General features: G+C 40.2%; 2 protein-coding genes across 12 annotated transcripts in view; one reads left to right on the top strand and one right to left on the bottom strand.

The window, feature by feature from the left end:
* rap1gapb (RAP1 GTPase activating protein b) overlaps positions 1 to 17443 on the top strand; it is a 91989-nt gene extending 74546 nt beyond the window's left edge. For 8 of the 10 annotated variants that reach the window (XM_051074382.1, XM_018683877.2, XM_051074376.1 and 5 more), the window contains 17 exons: positions 2712 to 2790; positions 2888 to 2941; positions 3038 to 3121; positions 3213 to 3313; positions 3771 to 3900; positions 6636 to 6791; positions 6944 to 7015; positions 7118 to 7204; positions 7520 to 7663; positions 9195 to 9326; positions 11521 to 11630; positions 12137 to 12253; positions 13129 to 13270; positions 13735 to 13834; positions 14342 to 14448; positions 15000 to 15047; positions 15175 to 17443. In XM_051074382.1, the coding sequence (XP_050930339.1) occupies positions 2712 to 2790; positions 2888 to 2941; positions 3038 to 3121; positions 3213 to 3313; positions 3771 to 3900; positions 6636 to 6791; positions 6944 to 7015; positions 7118 to 7204; positions 7520 to 7663; positions 9195 to 9326; positions 11521 to 11630; positions 12137 to 12253; positions 13129 to 13270; positions 13735 to 13834; positions 14342 to 14448; positions 15000 to 15008 (1624 nt within the window). In that variant the 3' untranslated portion in view covers positions 15009 to 15047; positions 15175 to 17443. Of the gene's footprint in view, positions 1 to 2711; positions 2791 to 2887; positions 2942 to 3037; positions 3122 to 3212; positions 3314 to 3770; positions 3901 to 6635; positions 6792 to 6943; positions 7016 to 7117; positions 7205 to 7519; positions 7664 to 9194; positions 9327 to 10554; positions 10633 to 11520; positions 11631 to 12136; positions 12254 to 13128; positions 13271 to 13734; positions 13835 to 14341; positions 14449 to 14999; positions 15048 to 15174 lie in introns of all 10 variants that reach the window. The other 2 variants (XM_018683878.2, XM_018683882.2) reach the window with 2 other exon arrangements.
* padi2 (peptidyl arginine deiminase, type II) lies at positions 16821 to 26940 on the bottom strand. 2 transcript variants are annotated; one of them, XM_018683884.2, is made up of 16 exons: positions 26655 to 26940; positions 24132 to 24303; positions 23512 to 23581; positions 23262 to 23323; positions 22648 to 22765; positions 22084 to 22236; positions 21707 to 21897; positions 21199 to 21302; positions 20804 to 20915; positions 20116 to 20223; positions 19880 to 20031; positions 19598 to 19745; positions 19319 to 19412; positions 19143 to 19222; positions 18218 to 18355; positions 16821 to 18102 (listed from the first exon to the last, which is right to left on the bottom strand). In XM_018683884.2, exons 1-16 carry the CDS (start codon positions 26810 to 26812, stop codon positions 17869 to 17871), a joined length of 2094 nt encoding a protein of 697 aa, XP_018539400.1. In that variant the 5' UTR covers positions 26813 to 26940; the 3' UTR covers positions 16821 to 17868. The 2 variants fall into 2 exon arrangements, with proteins under 2 accessions (XP_018539400.1, XP_018539401.1); XM_018683885.2 differs by lacking the exon at positions 26655 to 26940 and adding an exon at positions 25913 to 26213.
* Positions 26941 to 27026: the final 86 nt, after the last annotated feature.

The raw sequence follows: 27026 nt of genomic DNA, 5'->3' as shown, positions 1-27026 counted from the left end.
TGCAACATCCCTTGCAATTATTCTTTGCTTTCTCCCAAACAGAACAATACCAGTATTTTCACACATGACTTGACTGCTCTCCACAGATTTTTTATTTTTTCTCCCACAGATAGGGTTAGATTTAGCAAAAATGACAAAAATGAAAGAGGAAGATTCTCAGTTCTCACATGTTGCCTCATTGGTTAATTTGAAAATGTATTTTCCAGCTTGTTTGCTGACAGTAGGCAGCTCAGCAGGAAGGCCCGCTGTCTGAGATCACCCAGTAAATTTCCTGATCAGTTTCGTCTTCAATTAAATATGACTTCAGACATCTGCTGCCAATTTTACACACTCTAGCAGTGTTCAGTGATATTGTTTAAGGACTTTTATGAATGTATTTACTTCTCATCTACAAGATGACTTTGATCTAGTCACAGTATTTTATTTCTGAAGCATGTTTTTGAACAAATTTCATCGCAGGAAGTGTTTCATAACACCTGACCTGGTGGGCATTTACGCCATCAAGCCTCTGACAGTCTTTGTATAAGACAGAGTGAGATGCAAAAATAACCTTTTCACCTACACTAATACTGCTTCTTATAACCTGTAGCTCTGCAATAATAAATAGAGAAAGAGAATAATTAGTTTTATTGATAAACCAATTAAATAATTACAGGTTATTAAAGGTTATGACTAAAGTTGCAGATTTTATGCCACAAAAAACGCATGCCAACATTTGTCAGTTGTTTATATTCTGGGAGTTGTGTAATAATGTGAGTCTAAATAAGTCTTGGCAAAATGTTGGCAAGTTGCGGTTCAGCATAAACACTTGAGCCTCTCTGCATAAATGTTGACTTTAGAAACTGTGCCACAAAGTACTCAACAATCAGCACACTATTCATCTGTGTTGTACAAGCCTCCCACCCACCATCACCCAAACTCGTGCTCACTCACTGAAATCCTCTACGCCCTCACATTTTGCTAAAGACAGACGAGGGGGAGAGAGGCAGACCTCAACGAACCATATAACCTGTGAATTAATTTTAGCACCCAAGAGGTTCCACTCCAGATTTTAATAGCTGCATTCCCTGTCCGTTAATGGAGCTTCAGACTGGACAAGTGTGTAGCAAGGTAACAGTCACTCAGCCCACAACGTTTTTCACATAGTGATGTTTCCCACTGGGTGGGCACTACCCACATTCACAATGTCATCCCACTCAAACTCAGTCACCTCAGCTGGTGTAGTCACAGGCACTGACTCACAGTCCATATTTAAAGCATCTGTAAGAGACCCACATGACAAGTCATAATTTCTTTTTATATTTTGCTGTTAATGCCCTACACATTGTAAAAACACCAACTTATATTCTTTAGCATACTTAAGGATTACAGGTTGTTAGGACTTGAAAATACAGTACAGCCAAGCCTCATGCCCCTTAGGCACTGCTGCACCTGTCAGGCTTTCTGCTCACACATGCTGTTTACAATGATAGCAGTGACTGATTAACCAAAACCAAAATTTCTTACTTAGTTTTTGAAACAATGGGTCTTTGATTTTAAACAAAGGGAAAAGTAACCTTCTAATTTCTACCTGGTAATTGTTTGTTTTACTAGCTAACTAAATAAGCTAACGTTAGCTCCATTAGTTGGTGGAATTGCTGTCTCTGGCAGACGTTTTAATTACTAGAGACTAAAACTTTATGTCTTGGGAAAAAAAGTCAACATCCTGACAAGTTAATGATCCTTGGCTGCTTAGTTTACATATTTGACAAATAGTATGTTTTCACTTTAAATGTCAGAAAAAGGCTTAAAGACAAGTATTAACAAGAGGGTCCTTGCAACTCGTTGCATGGCCCCGTTGGGCCCATGCAACTCGTTGCTCGGGCCCTAACAAGTGTGTTTGGCAAATGTCATGTTATCTTGGTTGCTGCAGTGTAAACGTCACTATTATAAGTAGTTAGCTGGACCTGCTAATGATTACAGCTCACATTAATGCAGATAAACATAAACAAGTTTAATGAATTCCTTACACATTTGCTGTCAGGTTTTTGATTTTGGAAAGGCTAGGAGAAGAATACAACAGTCTGGAAATACAGATTATTGTTCAGCTGCTATAGCTGCATGCACACCACTTCAACACAGCACTTCAACTGCCTTATTTAGTTACAGTTGCTAAGCTATGATTGGAAAATTGTTGTTTGAGGGAGGGGTTTGCACCATTGCAATATCAGCTTTCCAGCACCTCCAAATACATGTGGGATTTAGAAGTGCTGGTAGGATAATTTTGGACAGACATGAGGTGGTATAAATCTTTTCATCAGCAGGAATTCTTGGTGAGAAAGCGAAGAAACATATTTTCCAAAATGTTGAACTATTGCTTGGAGTATCCTGGTGCTATGAATGTGAGCAACAATAAATTGTTTTGGTTTCCTGAACAGTTTGCAGTGCTCCGTGGGTGTTCAGTTTCCACAATATTGTTTATTGTAACCCTTTGATAGAGCAGTGACCCCTTAGAAAAGTAATGATCGACCCACTCAACCCTCTCCCAGGCAATCTTGTGTCAAACACATCAAGTGTAAAGACCATTACACTCTCAGCTTCACACAGCATCCATAGGAAAGGTCTCCCTTTAATGTACGATTCTCTTGCATTAATGCTAAGCAACAAAGAGAGAAACCATTGCTTTGCATTAGAAATAGAACTTTGACTTTTCAAACCTTTTGTCCTCTCAGCACAAAGCTAAAAACCCACCATGATGTGATTCCCATTTCCTGCCTTACTGAGTTCCCCAATGTGGTTCAAATGGCCAAGGTAGGAAGTTATTATCATACTGACTATATTTGTCAAAAACAATTTCAGCTCATATTTGAAGTTTAAAAACACTAAGTGTATTTTTTCCCCCCTTTAGCTTGTTTGTGAAGAGGTAAATGTGGATAGGTTTTACCCTGTCCTCTACCCAAAGGTAAGCGCTGGTCTTCATTGTTGACTCTGTGAAATATCACTTTCTCTTGATATATCCATGAAGCTGACTCAAGACTTCATATCTTCTCTACCTCAGGCATCCAGGCTCATTGTCACCTTTGATGAGCATGTGATCAGCAACAACTTCAAATTTGGAGTTATTTATCAAAAGTTTGGCCAGGTGAGTGCACTTCAGAGATACTGCTGCTAATCTTTCCTTTTGAAATCATGTGTCACTCCTCCTGAAAATGTCCTTTGCTTCGTCCACACAGACGACAGAGGAGGAGCTGTTTGGGAATATGGAAGAGAGTCCTGCCTTTGTTGAGTTCCTGGAGTTTCTGGGCCAGAAGATTGAGCTTCATGACTTTAAAGGGTTTGGACACTTTTCAATTCAGTTTCTTTCAGTTTTCACAGCAGCAGATTTAAGTGCTTTTGGTTAATTCCCTGTACAGCACTATACTAACGTCTGTCAGAAGCAGGCCACCATTCACTTTGCTATCGATCACAGTTAGCTTTTAATGAATCCAGAAAAAGCGATTTAGAGTGTCTTGATATTTGCAGTGTTTGCCGACATTGTGATTGAGTAGGCAGAATAAGTGCCCTTGGCATTCCCTCAATGATGGATGAGCACAGAAGGGCTGGGTGCTCTGAGAGCACGCACCTCTATGTTCCACTCCTACCACCACTTTGTTTGTCTTTCTTCTGTCTTCCTCTCGGCTGTTCAACTCAGTCCTCTCCTTGCCTTTTCTTTTCTTTCTTCCCTCTCTTCTGCTTTTTTTATTGTCTCTCCTGTTTCTCACTTATGCCCTGCTTCTGCTTTTGTTCTCCAGGTTTCGGGGCGGGCTGGATGTCACTCATGGGCAGACAGGCACAGAATCTGTCTATACAAGTTTCCATAATAAGGAGATTATGTTTCATGTGTCCACCAAGCTGCCTTACACAGAGGGAGACTCACAGCAGGTATAGTGGCATTCCAGTGATTAATCATCAGAGTAACTAATTTGTCAGGGTAATTTTCAATATCCTTTGCTAATTGATTTGTAAAGGCCTCTCCTTGTGACACCACCAACCAGCTAATGAGTTAGGAGCTGTAACATCCAAATTTAGGTCTTTCTTTCAAGTTAATGTTGATGAAGCAAGGTGAATCATTTGAATGTGTAATTGCTGTAGTTCTGAGGTACAGGGAGAAAGCCAAAGTCAGGAGTTAAAGCAATAGTTGGACATTTTTGGAAATATACTTGATCGTTTTCTTGCAGGGAGTCGGATAAGAAGATCAAAATATGTAGCTAGAGCCAGCAGGTGATTATTTCAGGCTTTAAACAGAAACTGCAAACAGGGAAAAAGCAGCTAGCTTGGCTCTGTAACAAACAAAATCTGTCCACAGGCACTTCTAAGTCTCTCTAATTAACATTATCTCATTTGTTTATTCCACACAAAAAAATTATTTTCCAGTCTTTACTCCAAGCTAAGCTAAACAGCTGTTAGCTGTACCTTCATATTTACCTTGCAGACATGTGAGTGGTCTCTTATCTAACTCTCAGCAAGTTTTGTACTGTACTTCCTTGAATGCCTAACAACTCTTTCAACAAAAAAGAGGAATTTTCTAAAATGAAATTCTGTATTTTACCCTAAGAATACTTTTTACTTTCTTGTGCTTTACAAGTGCAGTACAGACATTAGTGTACACGGATTTGCTAATCATTAAATTGGGTTTCCTGAGTTTTCTGTCCTCAGTCAACCTGCTGTAATACAGAAATACCTTTTTTTTTTTTTTTTTTTTTTTTTTTTTTTGAGGTTTACCATTTCCACCAGCACTGTAGTGTTCTCTTCTGTTGGTTTGTGGCTGAAGACTTTCATCTCTTTGATGCCATGTTGCAGTAAGCTGCATTAGTCCTCAGCTGCTCTTCACTCGTCCTTTGTCACTTTGTTACCACAGTAACCCTACACAGACAGACCATATACAATGCATGAAGAGAAACAGACTGTATTTACTGCTCATTTATGTCTGTCACATTCTGAATTTTCTCTAAAACTGTGCTTTATTTAGCGGTAACACTGGTGTTTAGATGTGCTGCAATCACATATCTTCAGCAATTACAAGGTTAATTAAGAGCTTTTTTGATGTAGGATACATTTCTGAGACATCTGCAGATTTTTGATAAATGAAGGTTAGAGTGTCAGACTCTTTCCCTTTGAGCAATTTCAAACATTTTCCATTTACTTAGGCATGTATTTAATATTTCTGGCATGTTTCTGGATGAGATCACTTCAACAAATTATGAAAACTTGCCAGGGCCTGAAACAGATGGTAGATTGTTCTCATGTGAACAAACAGACTGGTTTTAACAGACAGCAGTTGTAAAGTAATTTGTCGTCAAAGAATTGTCTATGAATAGAATAAATATTTGCCCTGTTATAGTGTGGTCAACTCTTGAGGTGTTTTTTAGAAGCACCAGCTAACATAACAGCTGATATCAACAGGTGTAAAGTGGCTTTGTTAAAGGGCTGTCCCTGAGTGTGTTAAACAACCTGATAAAGGATAATCAATGAATGCTGCTGCAGAGCAAATGTCACAATGTTGAAGTAATTGCTGTGGAGGAACTCAGGTGCTGGGTCTGTTTTTGACTGAGAATTTCTTGTTTTTCACCAAACTGGATCTGTCTGTAAAATCTGATAAATCCACTGCTACTTACATGCTGTGGAATGATTTAGGCCTGACTGTCTTCATGATAAGAATCATTTTGGAGGGCTGAGCAGAATGTATTATGACATTCTGATATCCACTGATATTTCGGTGTATTCACTGTTTGATTTCTGAAAGAACAAACAAAAAATATACCCCAACTACTGCAAAATCCGAAATACACATATATTGTCATACTTTCCAGGAGGAAAAAACAGTCATATGTTCTCTGATATTTATGGGAATTTTATGGGAAAATTAGAGTTCCTGGCAAAAGGTGAAGAGGTGACAACATAGATTAATATTTCAGCACAAGAAGAAGCTGTCCCTATTGCTTGGCAGCACCAAGCAATTTAACAGATATTGCTTGGATAAAACCGTAATACTTGGGCACAGTCACTCTGTCCTCCTTTTGGCAACTTAAAGCTTTTTTGGCAACAAGGAAAATGCAGCTATTCTGCAGTAATGACTTGGGTTGCTGACAGTCAGCCATCTGTAGAATCATAAACCATTTTTGTTTGACTTTGCAGTACTTCCACTGTTATTCAGATTTATTAGCTTTCACACTGTCAACACATTTGAAACCCTAAATTATTCAAGCCTAGTCACAGCTACATTGAAAAAGATATAAAAAATGGATTTATGGGGGCCTGTGGGTCAATATATATATATATATATATATATATTCATAGACAACATGCATTTTATGTGTATTTATTTACTTTTGTAAGAAATGATGAAGGAACTCCTCATTGTGTTAAATTCATAGCACAAGCCATTAAAAAGAGCTACAAAACATAAGGAATGTTTTTGCTGATAGTTGATGCAAACTGGGGTGTCACATATCACAGAAAAGAGGTTGTACTGCTCTCTTGAGACTTTATTTATTCCCAGTCAATCTTTCATTGCGAGTCCTGGAAGTGATTCTGTGACAGGCCTGTGTTTATAATTCTCAAACTGGTTATTTGAGATGTTTCTGCCTTTCTTAGTTTTCTTTATTTGTGCCCTCCAGCTGCAGAGAAAGAGGCACATAGGCAATGACATCGTAGCCATTGTGTTCCAGGAGGAGAACACGCCCTTTGTACCAGACATGATCCAGTCCAACTTCCTGCATGCGTATGTGGTGGTGCAGGTGGAGAACGCCTGTACTGACAATGTCACCTACAAGGTTGGTTCTAAGGATAGCCACTACTATGTCAAGATACTCAAGATACTTTTGATCCTTCTGTGTGGCTTTAAGAAGTGGTCTTGTCTATCATGCATCACGGTGTGTCTTCCAGAGGGGTTTCATGGGCTTTGCTTACCTTCCGTCTCTTCCAGGCATCTGTGACAGCAAGGGATGATGTACCTTTCTTTGGGCCCGCTCTGCCTGACCCCGCCATCTTCAAAAAGGTCAGCAGTAAAACAGATCCACAAACTCAATTCCCCTTCACAAGCAGACATCATAAACCTTCATTCACTCTGCCTTCCCTTCTATGTACTTGCCTCCACCAGGGGCCAGAGTTTAGGGAGTTCCTCTTCACCAAGCTCATCAATGCAGAGTACGCCTGTTACAAGGCTGAGAAGTTTGCCAAGCTGGAGGTGAGAGGAGTGTTGCAGTGCAAATTGCGCTATAGGACTGCAAATGCCTGTAGTGTGTGTGTGTGTGTGTGTGTGGTGTGTGTGTGCACGCACTTAAGAAATACATCTGTTTGTATAGGTGTGCATCCTGTTAGCTGTATTCTTGATAAGAAGTGATTTCAACACTGCTCAAACTGCCACAGTGCAAATGAGTGCTACTCTACTATTTGCTGTCATATTATTTCCAACCATATCCCTTAATTTGAAATGTTTGAATTATTGAATCTTAGAGGCAGTGTCAGTACTTGTCCAAACTGACTTTGTTGTTGTTGTCAGGAGCGCACACGCTCAGCCCTGTTGGAGACGCTGTATGAGGAGCTGCACATCAACAGCCAGTCCATGATGGGTCTGGGTGGGGATGAAGATAAGCTGGAGAATGGGGGCAGTGGAGGAGGAGGAGGCTTCTTTGAATCCTTTAAGGTACAGCCCCCATCCCTCATTTGTTGCAATGTACCGTTAATCTGCAACTCCACATGCATTAGAGAGAATGGTAAAACTTTCAGGATGCTTTTTTTTCCCCTCCCCTGTCTCTTGGCTGGGATTCTGGGTATTCACACATGACAAAACAAAGCATAGAAAATTTGCAGTATCTCAAAGGACCAGTCCTGTGGCATTTGATTTCCTCACTTGGCTGCGACTGCTGAACTCGGTGTGTTTTCACATGATGGTGTGGTTTTTGAGGCTGGGGAGCGTCCTGTTGTGTATGAAAGGCACTTTGCTCTGACTGAGAGTGCTCCATCAATGACCATTAGGGTTGTGGAGCGTAGCCCAGCCGCTGAGGCACGGCAGTAGAAGCTGTGATTTTGTGTGCCTGATGAAGGATTTAATGACCCCTCATTAGGAAGCTGATGATGCAGTTTGCATGTCTCCCCATGGGCAGTCTTCCCTTGCTGTTTTTCTCTTCTCTCTGTGTCGCCGTCTAGTTGTCGGCTATGTTTTTTTGTATTTCTTTGCAACTTCAGAGAAATATATCCACCTTTCCAACAGTCTCTCTGTCTCTGTTATCTCTTCAGATCCATCTCTCTTCCATACCCCCATGCACTACCTCTGTATGAATGTGCTCTTGCCTGCAAGTCCTGTCTCTCTTTTTCTTTCTTCCTGTCGAGAGCCCTCTTACTGCCTCTCTCCTCTTCTCTCTTTCACACCTCCACAAATTATATCAGGAAAGATTCCCCACACTCCCTTTCCCTGTCTGCTCGGTCTTGCTGTGCAGATTCTGCTGCTGTCTCTCCTACTTTATCTCATTGTTGGTTCACCCATGTTGATCTCCCTCGCTCACGCTGTCTCATCTTCCCCCTCCCATGACACAAAAACCCCACCACAGACTCTGCCCTGTTAAATGTCGACTTAGAAGATAAGAGATGCGGCATCATCCTACTTCACCGCAGAGCCTACACTCTCCTCGACCTTCTATGAACCTACGTTTCTTTCACATTGCCTCTCCCTCCTGCCTGTTGACCTGCACTGCCCCTAAGTGTTCAAAAATAGTCCTGCATACAAATAATGCACATTTACATTCACATTTATCCCCAAATATTCATCACACTTCACCTTAGGTTCAAAATGTAGTCATATTTGCCTCCATTTAAAAAAAATAATGGAGCAATTCTGCTATTAAAAGTTGCCATTTGTCAGAGTTTTTGACATTCTATGAAATATATTGGGAGATGCAAAATACTTAAGGTAAACATTAGTGATTATATTGGTGATTAGCCTTTTTCACAGCACAAATTTTGACTTGTCATATTAGGAAAAGCACAGGTTTTTCTTCCCTACTGCGACTTGTCAAAATGTCTTTTGCAAAAAATGTGTAAACATTTTGTAAAAATACATTATAAATACCAATATTTACTCTACACGTTGGCTGACATTTGAAATATTGGTCAGTGTGTTACGTTTCCACATAATATCAGTGGATCCACTGACAGTATCTCCTCGTTTCTCTCTGTAGCGGGTCATCCGCAGCAGAAGCCAGTCTATGGACGCCATGGGCCTCAGTAACAAGAAGTCACACACAGTCTCCACTAGTCACAGTGGCAGCTTTACCCATAATCCCGCAGAGAGCCCCAAAACCCCAGGGATTGTAAGTAGCCCAACTTTGGTTCACATGATGCCCACCTAACACATACATTCAGCATATAGTATATTATCACTATTCACAGCACAGTGGATAAATACACATAGATTCTCTAACCCCTACTCTTTCTTTTGAGCAGCACTTAAGCAAATCACTCCTGCTGGCACATTATAGCACCTTACGTACACCAGTATGTTAACATCAAAGCACTCGCTTTTGTTCCTGACATTTTAAATTCCCTCTTGCTTTGTACTTAACTGTAAGCGGCTTTCACTGATTGCCTTTTATCATTTATGGCTCATAGTGTTTCTATTAATAACTAGGTTTTTTCTTTTGTTTTGAAAATTAACAGCACAATTCATTCTCAGCATTTCATTCATTCTCATCTGTTGAGAGAATCTTCATCACCACATAATATGACAGTTAGATATTTATGATTATGTTAAAAATAGAGTATCCATTGTGGAATGAAACCAATGATTTCCCTAATACTAGATGACTCTGATTGTTTGTGAGCCCCAGTCTAGTCTCTACCCCGAGTGTTGAAGTGAGCTCAGCATAGTAGCTGTTTGACTACCCAGACTCCCTCTGTCCTTAATGTGCTTTTGTCATGACTGTATCCTCCTGTAAATGTTATAACTCCTCTACGCAGCCTTGTGCATGTGTGGCAGAAAAATATGCATGGCACGTGCCACGAATGAAAGGAACACACACTGTCCTGGCAAAAATGGGGTTAATTATGTTTCAACTGGTTTGGAATCCATTGCAGTTTTGGATTTGGTTTGGATTTGGATTTGAACTGGAACTAAAATTACCCCATTTCTGAAAGGACTACGTTTTCTAAAAGCTACCCATTTGGATTGTGTCAGCCCTCTTTGCCCCTTTTCTCCCTCCGAATGCATCACTACACAGACCTGTATGCCTCTGGGCAGAAACTGCAGACGTGCCTGTTTCCTCGGTGGCACTCCATCTCCTGCTGTGCCCTCCTGTGTTGGACCCCAGCCTGCTTCTGCTCTAAAACACCTCTTACTGTTTCCTCAATATCATGTCTTCTTTATTAACTTGTGCTGTGAGCTCCTTTTCAAGCTCTTTTGCACCTTGCTGTTTAAATTCTCTGTGCTATGCGCATGTGATCTTATGATGTGTTCTTTTCTTTTCCTTCCCCCTCTTGCTTTTTTCAATCTATCATCTCCTTTCTCTCTCTGCTTCCCCTGCCCTGTCTTGTGTGGCTCAGTCATTGCTTGTCCCAGGGAAAAGTCCCAGTAAATATGGACGTCGAGGCAGTGCCATAGGGATAGGAACAATAGAAGAGGTTCATGTATATCTCTCCCTTCTTGTTTAATATTTTTGTCTTTACATTGCTATTGTCTTTTTGAAATGTAAGTGTACAGTTAGTAGTCATCCTGTAGCTAGTTATGCAGTCACATGTTCCTGTTCACTGTGTTTTAGTTCTCGTGGCCATAAGAGGTTTTTAATTTTGTAGGTGTAATGAGTTATAATATATTTTGTTAAGATATGGTTTAAATTACAATTGTTTCATTTCATTCATTCATACAGGAGCCAATCCCTCATGTGTTTATGTATTATAGCTGAGAAGGGATGATCCATCATGGATTGAGAGATGTTACAGCTCATTTACCTCAGTATAAATCTTTCCTGTAATTTAAATAGTTTTTACAGGTCAATGATTCTGTTTCAGATGAATGTTGTGGAGTTTTCCTGTTCCATGTTTTGCATCCCATAACACAAGATCTTAGGGCTTCATGCATGAATTCCTTCACTTCGTTTTGCTTTTAAATTTGTTCCAAAACTCTGTGAGAGAAATGTACAAGATTCAGAAAAGATTATTGTAAACATACTCCCACTTCTGATCTCATATGGAGTCACTGCTGAATCATACTTAAATTAGAAGTGTGAACCAGACGATTTGAAATTTGAAGTAAACCTCAGAGTTTAACGAAAATATAGAGCATGACATCACTTTCTATCTGAAGCCCAGTCTAGCATGGATTTGTACAACATGCTGCCAAATGTGTCATTACTATTATCTCAGGATTTATCAAGCCATCAGGTCATACAGATACCTTTCACTTCAGTGACCTTCCTGTATCATGTACTATATACAGTTTATGCTGTGGTTGTGATAAGCATATACTATTCCAGTAGTGTGTCTGACTTCCCTCTCCCTGCCCACTGTCAGTCATTGATAATTCCTGGGAAAAGCCCAACCAGGAAAAAGTCTGGGCCCTTCAGTTCCCGTCGCAGCAGCGCCATTGGCATCGAGAACATCCAGGAGGTCCAAGAGAGGAGGTGAGAGGACAGAGCAGAGCTGATCAGCAGGGAGTGGGTAGTGAAGAGAGAACAGTGTTGCAACAGATGGAAGCAAGGACATTAAAATGAAGAAATGAGCTATTAGATTCACTGTTTGTTATACAAGTTCTTGTTGGACAGCAGTTTTGGTATATGTAAGGTATATTTATTGTGCTTCAGGGTTTCTTTTTCATACCTAATTTTGTGTTGTAACAACATTGTAACACCTGAATAGTATCATGGAACACCCTTGAATAGTGATTGAATTGTTGCAGTGTGTAAAGCAACATTTCATTTAATATCTGTAATGCAACATCATAATCAGTGTGTCACTTTTATAAGGAAAGAATGTCAACAATACCTTGTGGTTTGTAGCAGTTTAAAAGTGCTCTCTTCAGATCTTACAACACATGTTCACATGATGTGAATTTGTTATGACATCATCAATATTTGAAATAATGAACCTACATTATTTTCATGTCTCAATCTCCATCCTTGTCCTTAAGCCGGGAGGTGTCACCCAGCACCCAGAGGATACCCGATAGTGGCCACATGTCACAAGAAAATAAATCAGACAACTCCTCCAATCACAGTTCTCCAGAATTCCCTGCTACTAAGAACAGGTAACTACCAGTTTTAATTAATTCTATAATCTTTTACTATATTCTAATAGACCATGCTGAGAAGTTATTCGTGGTGATAGATGCCTTTGGTGGGTGGTTAGGGAATGTATTCATGCAATGTGAAACTGCAGCGACTCTATTACATGGATGACTGCCCTCATAGTCATAGGTCTGAGCCTTTCAAGCTATTTGAATGCAACAAGCCACCAAATTCACATTATCCTTTTCACAATGTCCAGGTTTGGCACCATATGTTCTAATGACATAGCTTGTGAATGAAGCACTCTCTCTCTCACTCTCACTCTGCAGGAGACAGATGTCTAGTCTAAACAAAAGACAAACAGTATAATAAAGTTTTGACTGTGATATTTACAATACTGACACCTTTGCATTTGTACCTTAATAAGGTAAAGCACCTTTCATTTTGAGAAAATTATAAAAAAAAATGCATCAACTAAAGCTTATATGAGATAAGAAATAATCTGGCATTTGCTGTATAATATCAGCATGATAAATTGTATTTTACTGCGTCTTAAAGGCAGCGCTTCAGCTTGTCTGTCTGTCAAATGTATGTAGGCAAAAATATTATGCTATATACAGTATGTTTTCCTCAGTATCACACAGCCCTAGCAACAGCTAATTTAGAGGACTATTTTTTCAAACACCTTAGAAGAATTACGTGGCACATTTGCAAAGGCACTGCTGTCACTTCGCCTAAAACTGCCCCCGGTGCAAACCGGGAAAGAGCTGTGAAATGTAGATGACAAATTAATTTGACTTTCAGAAGGGAAAGAAACAGTTTGACCGCTACTGCCCAAATAGGGGTATGGGTGTTAGATGGGTGTTTGTAAGGTCAGAGTGACCCAGGTGTGTAGTTTGGCTATGTGTTGCAGGGCGCCGTCCATCCCTGAGGCGCAGGACCTTTCCCGCTCCTCCTCCAACGCCAGCAGCTTTGCCAGTGTCGTGGAGGAGCATGAGAATGAGCATGAGGCCGAGGATGAGTACGACACTGGACTGGTGGGTTGAGACATGCAGGGCTACTACACATAACAAAAGTGCAGATATGTACAGTATGTGTCACTTCCCCAAACCAAAAAACAGCAAGCAGCTTCATTTACAGCTAGTGACATATTTGTCTTTTCATCTTTTTTCGCTTCTCATTTTTCCTGTGGGAAAAAATATTCTATTTGTATTTTTTATCTGCTGTTTGCTGTTACCTAAACAACTGAAACAAGCTTGTTGGATTTCATTATATCCCAGAAACAACAGTTCTCAAAAATGTATGGCAGAGTAATACATATTAATGTGTTTATCCATTTCGTTCACTTGTACCATTTTGCATCTAAAAACAGACAAAAAAAGACAAATGCAAATACAGTCACAGAGTAGAGCTGTGGTTATGATTATGTTGTCTGCTTGTCCTTGTCATACATTGCTGTTAAAAAGGGAATTATTTCTAACTTCCTTTACACATCTTACAGGAAAGCGTGTCTTGTGTTACGCCACACAAGAGGGACTCATTTGTGTACAGCTCTGGGGTGGAGGACAGTGTGTGCAGTTCCAGCCAGGGAAGTTTTCCAGGTGAGTTTAGGAGGAAAGGACTCCCATTACTGGGCCAGTAATAGCTGGAGGGTGTGAGACGCAGGCAAGTTACCAAAAGGTCGACTGTTTCACATATCCAGGGTATCTGGGGAAAATCTAGATGGGGCAGATGTAAGAATAACACTCTCTGCTTCCTGAGCAATTAATATCGAAGCTGCCTTGAGTGAGGACGAACTTCACCTCAGCTGCACCAGCAGAGCTCACTGCCAACAACTGAAAGCCTGTCATGTGGAACTGTATGAAAAAAGAGCACTTTGCAAACTCCCCTTAAATGAATGAGGTTCACTGTACCCGCAGCATTAAAAACTTATCTGTGATTCACGCTCAACTTCTTTTATTCTGGGCTTTTTTTTCCTATCACTAACAATTAGCTCTGAACCATTTATCTTTTGCATGCTGGAATATTCTTTCGGCTGGAACAGCTGGCAGCATTATGCGCTTGAGTTTATTAACTATGACAGCCACACATCTGTTGCCTTCCTCCAGCTACTCGTCTTCAGCAGCAACCAGACGGAGTGAAGACATCAGAGCCAAAAGGGACAGACAGCAGGCCCAAGATGGAGCGCCCCCTGCAGGAGCACAAGTTCTCATCGGTGAGACAAAGTGCATGGCATTAAATGACGCAAAGATTGTCTCACGAAGACACTGAAATTAATGTTCCCTCTGATTGTTGTTTATTATATAGAAGGACCAAATAAACACTATTCCTATGACATCCACTACTAAGAAACAGGCCTTGTGTTGGACGGATTAAAGTTTGACCTGTTGATGCAGTAGTGTCTATAATAAATATCATGGCAATTCAGTCAATAGTTATCAGATCATTTCACTCCAAACAACAAATGTGAAGCTCCTGGTGGCGCCAGAGGAAAAGTCAGAGGGTCACCAAAGTCAGTTGGATACATCTTATGGGGAGGATGAATGTCTGTAAAAATGTCATGCCGATCCACTCAGTGGTTGATGAGATATTTCAATCTGAGGTGGACTGACTGACACGCAAACATTTCTATCCATAGAGCCAGAATAGAATAGGCTAATGAATAATGGAAATGATCATTAGTTGCAGCATTGTTGCAGGCCTTCTGTTGTTGTATTTGTTGATATTAATTGTGTCTCTCCATTTTCTCCTCATGTCTGTTTGCAGAACTGTTAGCTACACCCAAATGATCACTACATCAACATCCATTTCCAGGTTAGCCATATTGTTGATAACTTTGGCCTAATCAACAGTATGACACATTTTGCTTTTCTTCATGAATCTGTTTTGTACTTCCTCTAACTATGTAATCTTCTCTCTCATTTCCTCTCGTCTGTCTCAGCATTCCCATAAGTGGCATATTTTGCCAAAAATGAGCCAAGGGCATGTGATCTCCACCACTGATGCAGAAGGGGAGCAGAATTAGAAGGTAGATCAAGAGACTGACAGATCCTCTGTCATATTCTTGGCACGAATCTGCCACCTGTCATGACAGACACCCAGCTTCATGGACATGTTCCTACCTGTCGCCCTCATTCCTGCTTCACATGGGATCCCTCTTATATGCTCCAGGCCAAGGAAAAGAGACCTCCACACCCCATGCACCCAGCTTCACTACTATCTGTCAGCTGGCTGAGCAGAATCAGTCTGCCTGCCTGCCTGCTCATCCTCCAGGCCAGTATGCTCTGACACCTGATTCTTACTGTAAACAGTCAAATGTTGTGTGTCCTCTTCAGGAATCAGGAATTGAACAGGGGTTTAATCTTGTGACTGAAAGAGTGGTGAGAGAAGAGTTGCACTAGAGAGGAAATGTTTTTTTAATGTCAGCCTCACATCCCACTGTGATATTGTACATGGATTTAACTTTGATGTACTGTGTGTGTGTGTGTGTGTGTGTGTGTGTGTGTGTGTGTGTGTGTGTGTGTGTGTGTGTGTGTGGCTACTCTGACAGGCCACATTTTGTGTTTTATTGATGATCTATTCTTCTTCTTCTGAGTATTCTGCAGTGGATATTCGTCGTGTTTTACGACAGCTTCAGTAAGTTCATCATGTTTTTGATGGAGGGTACTTCTGCTTCTGCTGCTGTTGGTGGTGGCTGTATAAACATCATTCACTTTTCTCCTGGGTGGGTGAAGGGTGATATATAGCACAGAAAATGTGTCTGCAATTTTTGCATTCAAAGTGTAGTTGTACCACAGTAAATCTGTTAAAAAAAAAAAAAAGAGAGAGAGAGAGAAAATAAGAAAAGAGAAATATTTTAACATAAATGTAGACTCTGTTAATGCTATATAATTATAGTAAAAAGCAGAATTACTGTAGTGCCCCAACCAGCAACATGCATTCCCACATCCACACTTCAAGGTACTGATGTTTAGACTTTTGTCTCCAAATGCTCTCTGTCACACACCACTTGTTGATTTGATGTCTGTGTACAGGTGTGTCTACAACGGTACTGTGCATGGTGTAAATCTGCTTGCCAAAAACCTTTCCTCTGTACACTGGTGCCATGCTTGACATAGAGGTGTTGTCCCTGTGATTTTGTGTTTTATTGAAAACCAGCCAACATCTCCAGATGCAGTGCACATTGCTGATAGAGAGCCAAATGCCACAGTTTCCTACTTTATTTGTAAAGTGTAATATATGTAAGTGACTGAAGCACTACATTTTCAGAGTTATTCCGAAATGCTGACCTTTTGAAAAACCTGATTTGTTGCTGAATATGAATTACACTGTGACTCGTCTTGAAGTTGCCTTTATGATTGTGACGTGAGCTGCTTTGAAGGAAGGTCATATTTAAAGGCACTTGCGTTGCCAGCTGGCTTGAATGTAAAACTAGACAGACATGTATTTATTTGTACATATCTGTTCCAATGAATGGGGATACTGCGTTAACTCCTGACCATGGTAAATGTGAGTCTGAAACAGCTCACCTTTCCTGAGCGGATAAGCTTTTTCCTGTTTTCAGTTTGTTATAGAGGAAATAACTGATTCATGGAATTGTTTTATTTCAGTGACATAACTGAAGCGGACATGAAATTTATTGTCTGTAGTGAAGTAATGACAGCATTTATAGTTTGCGAAAGTACAAAAGGTTTAAGACACTGGACCAACTGAAAAACAGCCTATACACTGTATTCATCAAGATGTTTAGAGCAACAAATCACTAAGAACAAAGTAACATTTTGCATTTGATTGTATGGTAAAGCAGCATAGAAAAAATATAAAGATATCTTAATAATTACACATATGTGTATTACAGCCTATGAAATTGATGATTTTATGAAAATATGTGATCTCAAATTATTTTCCTCTGGACTTTGGAAATGCTTGAGTAGATGAAGTACGCCCTCTGGTGGTTATGTAACATTATAATACATCACTATGTGGTACCATTTGTTTATCTCTGCTTACACTGTATGCCAATGGCTAATCCAAACCACAACAAGATTGAGAGTGAATCTTCTATGTGCTTGATTCAAATGATTGTATTTCTGTTTTTGTCAAAAGTCTGCTTAAGCCCTTGTTCAAAAGACTTGTAAATATTGCTTTACATCCTTTTTGTAAATGAAGCAGAGAAAATGTTTAATAAAGACAAAGATGCATACAATAGATCGTGAAACTCCCTGGGTAATTTTTGCTACTTAAGTGTTGATGGTGACTGTGTAAATATCGTGATATGAAAATGAGGCAAAAAGTATTTGGAAACAAGTGCCACTTATTGCTAAATGGCTGATAAGAAAATTTTGTAATTTTAAGACATAGAGATAATGTAAGGCTTTGATTAAAAAAAAAAAAAGTCCAAAAAAATAGCATATTGAAAACAACCCTGTCTATCTGTTTTTCCAGATTTTCAAGAAATCATAACCCATTTTTATGCCATTTATAGCTGGCGTTTCTCAGCAACAGTCATCTCAATGTATCAACATTCTGCAATTATCTTTCTGTATATTTGTTTTCATTGTTAATGGCAGAGTAAGCTATTCCCAGCACTGAAATCCTAAGGACTACAACTTAAACCCATCTCCCCAGTTTTTGTTCACATCTCCAGGTTCCACCACTTGAAGTGAAATGGTTCCCTGCGGACGTTGGAGCCACAGTGCACCTCTCCCAGCAGTTTGTGGTAGGAGGCGAAGTCGTCAATGAACATGCAGCTGAGGCCCAGGCCCTCCATCAGGGAGCACATCTCAGCCTCCAGGGCACAGCGTCCATTCACCTTGGGGCCAAAAGGCTTTGGGATGCCAAGGTTTTTCCCCAGAACAATCATGTTCACCTGGAAAAAGATGTGGCAGATGGTGAGACACACAGTAGCACTATCACCTTCCAGATTTACTTACTTGGAAACAACCATTGAGAAATGAACAGCTGAATAATATGTCTGAACACACCATGTCAGGGTAGTAAGCCACTGCTCTGAACACATCATTGTCCCACTCTAACTTAAAGAGGATTGGCAGGTCAATGATGTCCTCATCGTCCAGGCCCAGCTCTCTCTTCAGTACATCCCTGTTCCAGTCGATGCAGCTCTGGCAGAGAGAAGGCATACTGTACAATACACTGTCTTTGCTTCAAACATAAAATCCATTATGTGACCAAATGTATGAGGACAAACAATGCCATCTCTCCAGTAGGCCAGTTTGTCAAATGTCTACCCTGCTAGATTTGCCTGTTATAGTGAAGTGCAAATATCTGGGAGCAAAGACCACTACACAAGCTCACAGAACAGGGCCACTGAGTGCTAAAAAGACCAGCATTGCCAAAGGTCAGCTGGGGTGGCGTAAAGTACACCACTACTGGACTCTAGACCATTGAAAATGTGTTGTCTGAAGCGATGAATCATTCTTCACAACCTGTTTTCAAATGGACAAATCATTTGTAGTTTGGCTGGAGAATACTTCTGCCTGAATGCACGGTGCCGACTGTAAAGATTGATATAGGAAGAATAATGGTCCTGAGTCTGTTTCCCATGATTTTATACTGAGCCCCTTAGTGTCAGTAAAGGGAAATCCTAATGTCACAGCACCCTGACCTTAACCACATCCATCACCTCTGGGATGAACTGAAATGCTGACAGTGTGCCAGACTTTATCGCCCAACATCAGCAACATGCTCTTTTGGCTGAATGGAAACAAATCCCTGCAGCCAGGTTCCAAAATTCAGTGGAAAGCCTTTCCATAGAGTGGAAGCTGTTATAGCAGCATATTACTGCCTATAGGTTTGAAATTCGGTATTCAACAATCAGATGTATGATTTTCACTGACTCAACTAGCATTTCATTATCTTTTCTAAGTTGAACCTTACAATCCCACTCACCTGTACATAGTTATTTTCAGACTGGAGACTGTCATTCTTGAGGATATCATCCACTGTCACTGGTTCTTCATCTTTCAGACCTTTTTAGAAATATTGGAGAGTGAGTGTTCAGAACTAGATATTGAAGATGAATATGATGAGGTTTCTAAGATGACACTGCAGACAGACAGGCCTACCCTCAAACAGTTTGGCTTGTCCGTGACCATCATTCTGTAAGCCCCTGAATAGCTTGTAGCCTGCGTCTGGGCTGGCCAGCAGCAGACGGAAGCCCTGTGAACGCAAGAGACAAACACAAAATGACATGGGCTGTCTCATATCCTGGGAGCTCATACAATCCCATAATGTATGTTACAGCATGTCAGTATCGACCAGGAATTAGTTAACTGCTTCCTGTATTTTCACTACGTCATATAGCTTAGCAGTTTAAGTTGTTTCTCTTTAAGATCAAACTTTACCTTTCTGTCAGGTGCAGGAACAAAAGTCAGGAATTCGTCTACATGGCCAACAAGGAGCCAGTCAGAAAACAAGGCAATGGGCTCTTGAACCTTCTGAGCCCACAGGAAGTCTTGAACTACTTTGGTCATGTTACGTCCTTTAGTTGCCCTGAGAAAATTTAAGAGATGCCAGTATGTTCATAAATCTTCAGTCACATGTTCTGTTAACAGTTAAACTTATTGATTGTATGAAAAACGTTGTCATGAGTCAGGGACTCGGCTGTACAGTGCTTGCAAACTCACGTAGGGAAGGCCACTCCAATGATGATTCTGCCCAGGGGGTAGTTTTTTCCATTCACAGTAACAGGAGGACTAACCTCCAGATTACCGAATGAGTCCAGACTACTCACATCCCTTCTGTGGGCCACCCTTGTCACATAGCCAAAGTCTGGGCCCTGAAGACATGAAGTTGATTAAGGTAAGACACAAAATAATGCCGCTATCAGAGCTTTCCTATTTTCTGAAAGCATTTCAATCACCAGCAGCTCATTATATGGAAAGTCCTGGAGCTTTCCATCTCGAGGGGAATCCAGAACAACAGGAAACTGGTGATGAGGTGAGTCGATGTAACCAAACTCCAGTTCATCCTGAAAAATAGACCATATACCTTATATTTCTGCTGTATTTTAGTTCAACAACAACTTCACAGGCATTTGAAAAATTCTAGTTGTCATTTTTTTCTGTGTAAATCCTTATTACAGTGTTTCCAGATAAACCTGATCTGGTCTGACATTTTCCAAATAAGCACTTTTTTTCAGTTGTGCTCTTTTTCCAAGAAGTTTGTAATGCTAATTTTCCTCTTCTTGTTCAGTTTCATAATGTAGGGATTATGAAACCTATAACACTGTTAAAGTAGTTGCAATTTACATAAACCTGTTATGTCTACTTCACTTCCCTTTACCTTTAAGCTGTCTTTTTATTTTTCATATTCTTTTATGTATTTTTATATGCAGTTGTAATTTCTGTAGTCCACATTCTATTTATTGTATGTAAACAGATACGTATGGCAAGGTGAAGCCGTTACCAAAGTTAGGAAGACTTAATGTCACAAAGAATTAAAACTTAATCCCAGTGAAGGACATCTCAAAAACAGTATAAATGCTAATGAAAAGGATGACAGTTGCAGCTAAACTCCACATGAAAGAGCGACACATTCAGTTTTCTCACCTGCATCCAACGATCTCCTCTGTTCACATACTCATGGCAGATCTTCAGCTTGTAACCACTCTTTGCAACAAGGTTCCTCATTCCTTTAAGGAACTGGTAGTTATCTTTTGTACTGGAAACCACAGGCAGACACACAGTTCTCATCAACCAGTCTTTTGAAATGTTCTCGTAATGTCAAAATGCAAAGTCATCTGTTTTTTTGTATCTTCAAATTCTACCTATAAGCAACATGATCAATGTCGACATTTTTGGGGGTAAAACAAAACAATAAAATATTTTTCGTTCAAAACATTCATTAACATTCAAAAATTCAATGGAAAGAAATGTGTAACACTGCGTCATGCTGTTGACATCTATTCCAACATCATCTTTATTATTCATCAGTCTGCTCTTACCTGCAGACAAACACCTCCACGGGCTGCAAGGTGTTGGGTGTCATGATCCAGGGTGTCACTCTAAACACTACTTTGTCTGTGAAAATGGGCGTCTCAGGGAGACCCTGTCAAAACATGAGAGGCTGCTGAATTCTGCCAGCTAAAATAAACTGTGATATAAAATTGACTTAATGTTTGTTTTTTAGTAAAGAAATTCAATTCGATTCACAGAATATACCAAGTTAATTTATATTCATTAAGTTCATCCTTGACCTTGGAAATAGCAGTTTTCCAAAAAAAATAAATAAATCCTGCTAACTTGCTAACTTTGTCAGGAGCTATAAACCAGATCATTAGAAAAGGAAAAAAGTATGGACCTTGACTTACAATTTTTTTTGTTTGTTTATTTACAATTTCATTTATTCACAATTTCAAACAGTAAAAAAGATGATTCAGTAAAATAATGAACTCCTGGTAGGAGATGATATAAAGGTGTGTAAAATTGTGGGTGTCATGCTGCAGGTCTTACTTCTGAGATGGGCTCCAACAGACTGAGGTTGATGCTGACAAGACCATTGAAGTCTTTGTCAAGAAACCTGAGGCCCTCCACATAAAACTGTGTCTCTGCTTCGCCTCCAAGGTATGGCACTTCCTGTGACAGGACCTCACTGTTCAGCACCAGTGAATAGTCCTTCACAAAGTAGTTAAAGAATCTTGATGCTGAAGTAAGAACACCACAAACAAAGTTAATAAATACTGAGGTGCCTAATTTGGTGTGTGTGTGTGGCGGGGGGGGGGGCGACGACTGGTAAAAAGATATAAACATTACAGATTAAAAGCTTTAACCAACCAGCTGAATTACCTGCATGTTACATCATTTGTTATGGGGTTTTCATCTTTACTCACGCAGTGAGTTATTGGGCACTCCAGAGGATCTGGACATGAAGACTCTGACACTCTCTGCATCAGTCTGAGAGATGTGCATGGCGAGCTTGTAGCCCTCTGGCAGCTTGGCGGGGCCTTTGGTCCGCAGCACCATAGGTGACATGTCTTTCAGATCTGGAGTCATGTGAATGTTATTCAAGTATGAGATTCAATCCGAAATACCATTGACTTTAAGCATGTACAAGACATACAAGACATAAATGTTGTCGAGTGACTTTTATGCACTAGCGTTGAAGCTAAATACTTCTGTCAACATGTGGTTGGATATATATGTATGTATATGATAACTATAGGGAAGAACACACATATAAGTAAAAGCTGCAGCATGAATAACACCTGTATTTACTAGAAAATTTCAGTTCTACTGCAAAGTCATTTGAGATGCTTATTTTATCAAGCTGATTTGCATTATCACCTTTCTGATTTGCTGACATTGCAAAAACAAATATGAGTGACCTTCTGGTGCTGACAGTTATAAGTTAGTTAGACTATTCACTGGTGAAAAAGACACTGATACTGTTTTACCTGACACCCTGTAGACTTCATTGTGCTCCGTGTCTGGTTTCTTCCAGTAGGTCCGCTCTGAATCACAGTTGACCAACAGGACGGCTCCATGCCCATTAGGACCCCATTTCCAGGAGCCCTGATAGGTTTTCAACAAACCAGACACAGGAATGAAATTGATTCACAATTTGCTTTTTTATATAGTATGGTTTGTGAAACAGCACATTAACCTGCCAAGAAACAAAGAATACAGATGTGAAAGTGTGTGTTTAAAAACAGAGTCTGAGCTCTGATTGACAAAATAGCAGAAAATTAGATGAGAAAGTTAAATGAAGCGAATAATTTAACAACATGTTGAAGCAAAACTTGAATAGTTTTGGTTAGAGCTTGTTCAGGCTTATACAGAGAGAGTATCTTATGCATAGTTGGCAGCATTTCAAGTTTAAAAACCTAAACAGGAGGGAGTAGCACTTATTAAATGAGGAATATGCAGCACCTATTCCACAAATAGAATCCTTTTCCATTTGTTACACTTGGCATGTTATTGTTTATCAAAAAAGACAAAAACAGAACATTTCTCCATCACAGGTGTCAGACTTTATTCTGCTATCTAAATGTGACACATCTGAGCTCACCTTATTAAGGTTGTTCTTCTCCACAATGCCATCTCTGTCAGCATCAACATCCAAAGAGATCTCTGTATGACACACACTTTGTTTATCACTGAGTGCTTTGCATGGGCAAAATATTCCAGATAGTGGCTCCTATTATGGTGCAGTAATTCTTTTCTATATCACAGTTATGTACACTGAATATATGCAAAATTTAGTGCTTTGGAACTTGATGTGTGTTAAATGGATGTTGCTTTATAATGCATTAACCTACCAACAGCTGTCAGATGCAGAAGTGCTTGCCCCAAGACCTTTTTATTCTCTCCATAGTACCAGACAGACAGCTGATAAAATAAAAGTTATTTATATTGACAAAATGACAATTTTATTGTAAAATTTTAAAGACACATGAATAAAAAATTATAGGACTCTGAGTTCTATTTAATGTGGAATATCTCCTCTGTTTTTGTGCTAAAGTGCTAAATCATTAATCAAAAAGAGCAAAAGGTACTGATGCCACAGGCAGAGTGAGTCAGACTTTTATATATTTCCAGTAAAAATCTACTCTGGAGATACAGGAATTCACAGACTTTATTCTTTTAGTGAGTTTCAGGCTCAGAAACTGATTCATGGTCAACACCTGAGGAATGGATATTTTTTCAAATTGTTCCAAAAAACTGGAAAAAACATATTGTTTCAGGAGAGCTGCTGCTCAATCAGGCATCTTAGAAAAAGAACAATGATTACTTCATCTAAATAACAATAAATCATGTTTTTGGCATAACAGCATTGTTACAGGAACTTGCTAAACAGTGCCCTGCCCAGTGTCCTGCAGCTGTACATATCCCATAACTCTTTCTGACATCAGTGTCTTGCACTCCTGTCCTGCTTTACCTTGCTGTCTTTTTCATGCTCACTGGCACGGTTCATGCTGATGAGCAGCACTGAGTTTCCATTGAGAGGGATGGGAGAGAGGTGTGAGGTCTCCTTGGGCAGGGGGCTGACTCTGTACTGAACGCTGGGACTGCACTTCACCGAGAAGAACTTGGTGCTGGGAGGGGCACTCCTGAGAATGAGAGATGCATAATGTTTGTTGCATGTTAGGGATGTGTTTGCACAAGACAAATATATTACCATGCACATGTTACTGCAGATATTTATTTAATGCAAGTGAAGAAGAGCATTGACGTGTGAAGGCAAGCCACAAGCTCATATTTCGTAACAGGTGGCACAACTAATTAGCAGCTGGAGTTGTGACATTTAGTCAGCCTATATTCTTTATTGCTTGGAAGGCAGCAAAAGGAAAACTGATTTATAACACTTTCTATTGGTCTCTAAAACATGACAGAATAAAGAATTAGAACAACAGGTGACAGAATATAATGCAATTAAAGAAAAAAATATGGGCCACTATGTCCCCTTACAAGGCCGAATGTTTTCACCTGAGACTCATACCATGAAAAGCAGGACTAAGATACCCGATTGTCCCACATATACCACCATGTGATCTCAGGTTTTCTGTGTCAGCTACTTTGTTATAATAACATTACTGCTGGCTTATTTAATAAATAGACACCATGCAGTCAAAAATTCTACTGAAGGTATGGGGGCATTTAAGGAGAGGCTTTTTATTTGCCCTGCCCATACAGGCTTTGAAGAGATGCCTCTCTGATAAAGTTCCAGTGTAAATGACAGTGTAACTTTGAAAGATAAGACTGTTGAAACCTCATATTAGCTTCTTTAAAACACAAATCGCATTTGGAAGGGATCTCCCCACAGCCAGACAGGAGGAATGATTACAGTGGCCAATGATGTGAGATTTTTATTTTTGGAAATTCCAAAACCCCTCAGAGCCCCTGGAGGTCTGAGCCATGTGCCACTTTCCCACTCTGCCCGATTGGTAATCCAGCCTTTCTCTCTGGTGTAGGCTGGCATTTGGCAGAACATATAGCGTACATTTCTTTGGTACAACAAAGTCTCTCCTGTTCCCAGCAACAACAGAGGACTGTGATCTCTCTGACTGTACAAACAAAAGATTATGAGGTCCGCCACCACCAGGGTTTGCATGCAAATTGTGATCTTACCCACAGCTTTGTCGGTAAATGTTAACAATGGGATTCTTATACACTCAGCTGCCAATTCATTCGATATGACTGCCATGAATGTAGTGTAATACGACAATCCTGCAGTAAATTCTACCTTCGTGTAGGTTTTAACAATCAAATTTTGTTGAAGCTACTTTAGAGAGGTGTTAATTCAACTTTAAGATCATTTTGGAGGATATAATCTCTTGAATTGTTGTTGTAACCCTAACCCTAACCCTTCATAGGTATACCTAATAGATTAGCAACTGAGCATATGTTTCACGAAATTAAGATTTTTTAAAAACTAAATCAGATGAAATGTAAAGTTTTAGCTCTGGGTGCAAACTGTTGAGTTGGTTGTCTATTGAACATATCAAAATGAAAAAAAAAAAAAATAGGGGGAAGAAGGAAACACGTGTCTTGCATGACAGAAATGACAAGCAAAGTAATAGAATAGGATAGAATAGGATTGAATAGACTATGACACTGTAAGCAAACCCTCAGCAAATCAACCAAACAATCCCCAACACTTAAAGTCTGGGTGTGAGGGTGTGTGCGTTGTGACTGACAGCTGTTCGAACAAGAGCTTACCTGTTGAGGTTCACAGTCAGCTCCGAGCCGACCACGCATAAAACACTTGTCGGTTTGCCATAATCTACTCTGAGTGTCCGGGGGTGAATCATGGTTGCACTTCTCCCGCAGTCTGACCGCTACTGACAGTAAGTATCCTGCGCCTGTTCCGTTGTCAGGAAGCGAAGACGCAAACTAGTCACGCAGATCGGGCAACAAGTCATTATAAAGGCTGCAGGTACTGAGGGTTTAAGCCTTTGTGTTCGCTGATTGGTCAGCAAGCTCCCCTCTCCACCCGTGTCACCCATCTCTCTGTCTCTACTGTCTATTGTCTGTGTCACCCTCTCCGTTGGCTCACACCCTCTGTGTTCGCTTAGATCTTTTGTATTTCTTTATGTAGAGACAAGGTTCGCATTTAGAGCCGTGATGAATCTTTTGAGTAATAATTAATTACAACCTAAGTAACAATAGGCAACACTACATCTCAGTAGTTTTTGTTTTTCCCGAGACTATACTACTGAGATACAAATCGGCTGTAATTTCACTGTGATAGTTCTGAGAACCGCACGCATGCGCAGCAGGGCAGAGCCGCGTTAATAATGTTTTTCTGCTTAATAATACACTAGAATTTAATGAAAGTGAAGTAAAGCAAAATTCTGGACCTGACACTGCAAAGCTTCCTCCTTATTATTGCCACCATCATCATTAATAACATGCATCATGTATTGCTGGCTCTCATATCCAACCGATGATAGCAGCTTACCTGTGCAGGTTTGCGCTCAAGGAGGTGCCGACGACATGAAGAACGCTCTGCGGCTGCTCTGTGTCAAGACGACATGTTCGCTGATATTCTGGCTGTCCTGTTCTCTTCTTCTTCTCTAAGAAAGCAGGTATATCGGTATTGGAAATTTGTTGAAACATTGTTGATTGTCGTTTGCCTCAGATGTCTGAAGGAGTGGAGCGGTTGCCTGTTGTTCCTGGTAAAGGTAATCCGAGAGGAGGGGCAACGCTATCAGTTTTTTGGGCACTCTTCCAGTGTACTTGGTTGCACAAAGTAAAGAAATCTCATGGGACAAATACTCCAGGTGAGGGGTGTGACCGCTGGTTGGATAAATACGTGAGAATCTTCTTCAGC

This window comes from Lates calcarifer, linkage group LG12, assembly GCF_001640805.2.
Source record: "Lates calcarifer isolate ASB-BC8 linkage group LG12, TLL_Latcal_v3, whole genome shotgun sequence".
NCBI lineage: Eukaryota > Metazoa > Chordata > Actinopteri > Centropomidae > Lates > Lates calcarifer.
The sequence above is the reverse complement of the archived record's forward strand: the minus strand, read 5'-3'. Positions and strand labels throughout refer to the sequence as shown.

Coding starts and splice junctions, on each gene's coding strand:
- padi2 (XM_018683884.2), bottom strand. CDS start 26,812: ATGTTTCAACAAATTTCCAATACCGATATACCTGCTTTCTTAGAGAAG. Junction 22,237..22,647: donor TGAAGTCTACAGGGTGTCAG/GTAAAACAGTAT, acceptor ACATGACTCCAG/ATCTGAAAGACATGTCACCT. Junction 18,356..19,142: donor CTGAAAATAACTATGTACAG/GTGAGTGGGATT, acceptor TCTCTCTGCCAG/AGCTGCATCGACTGGAACAG.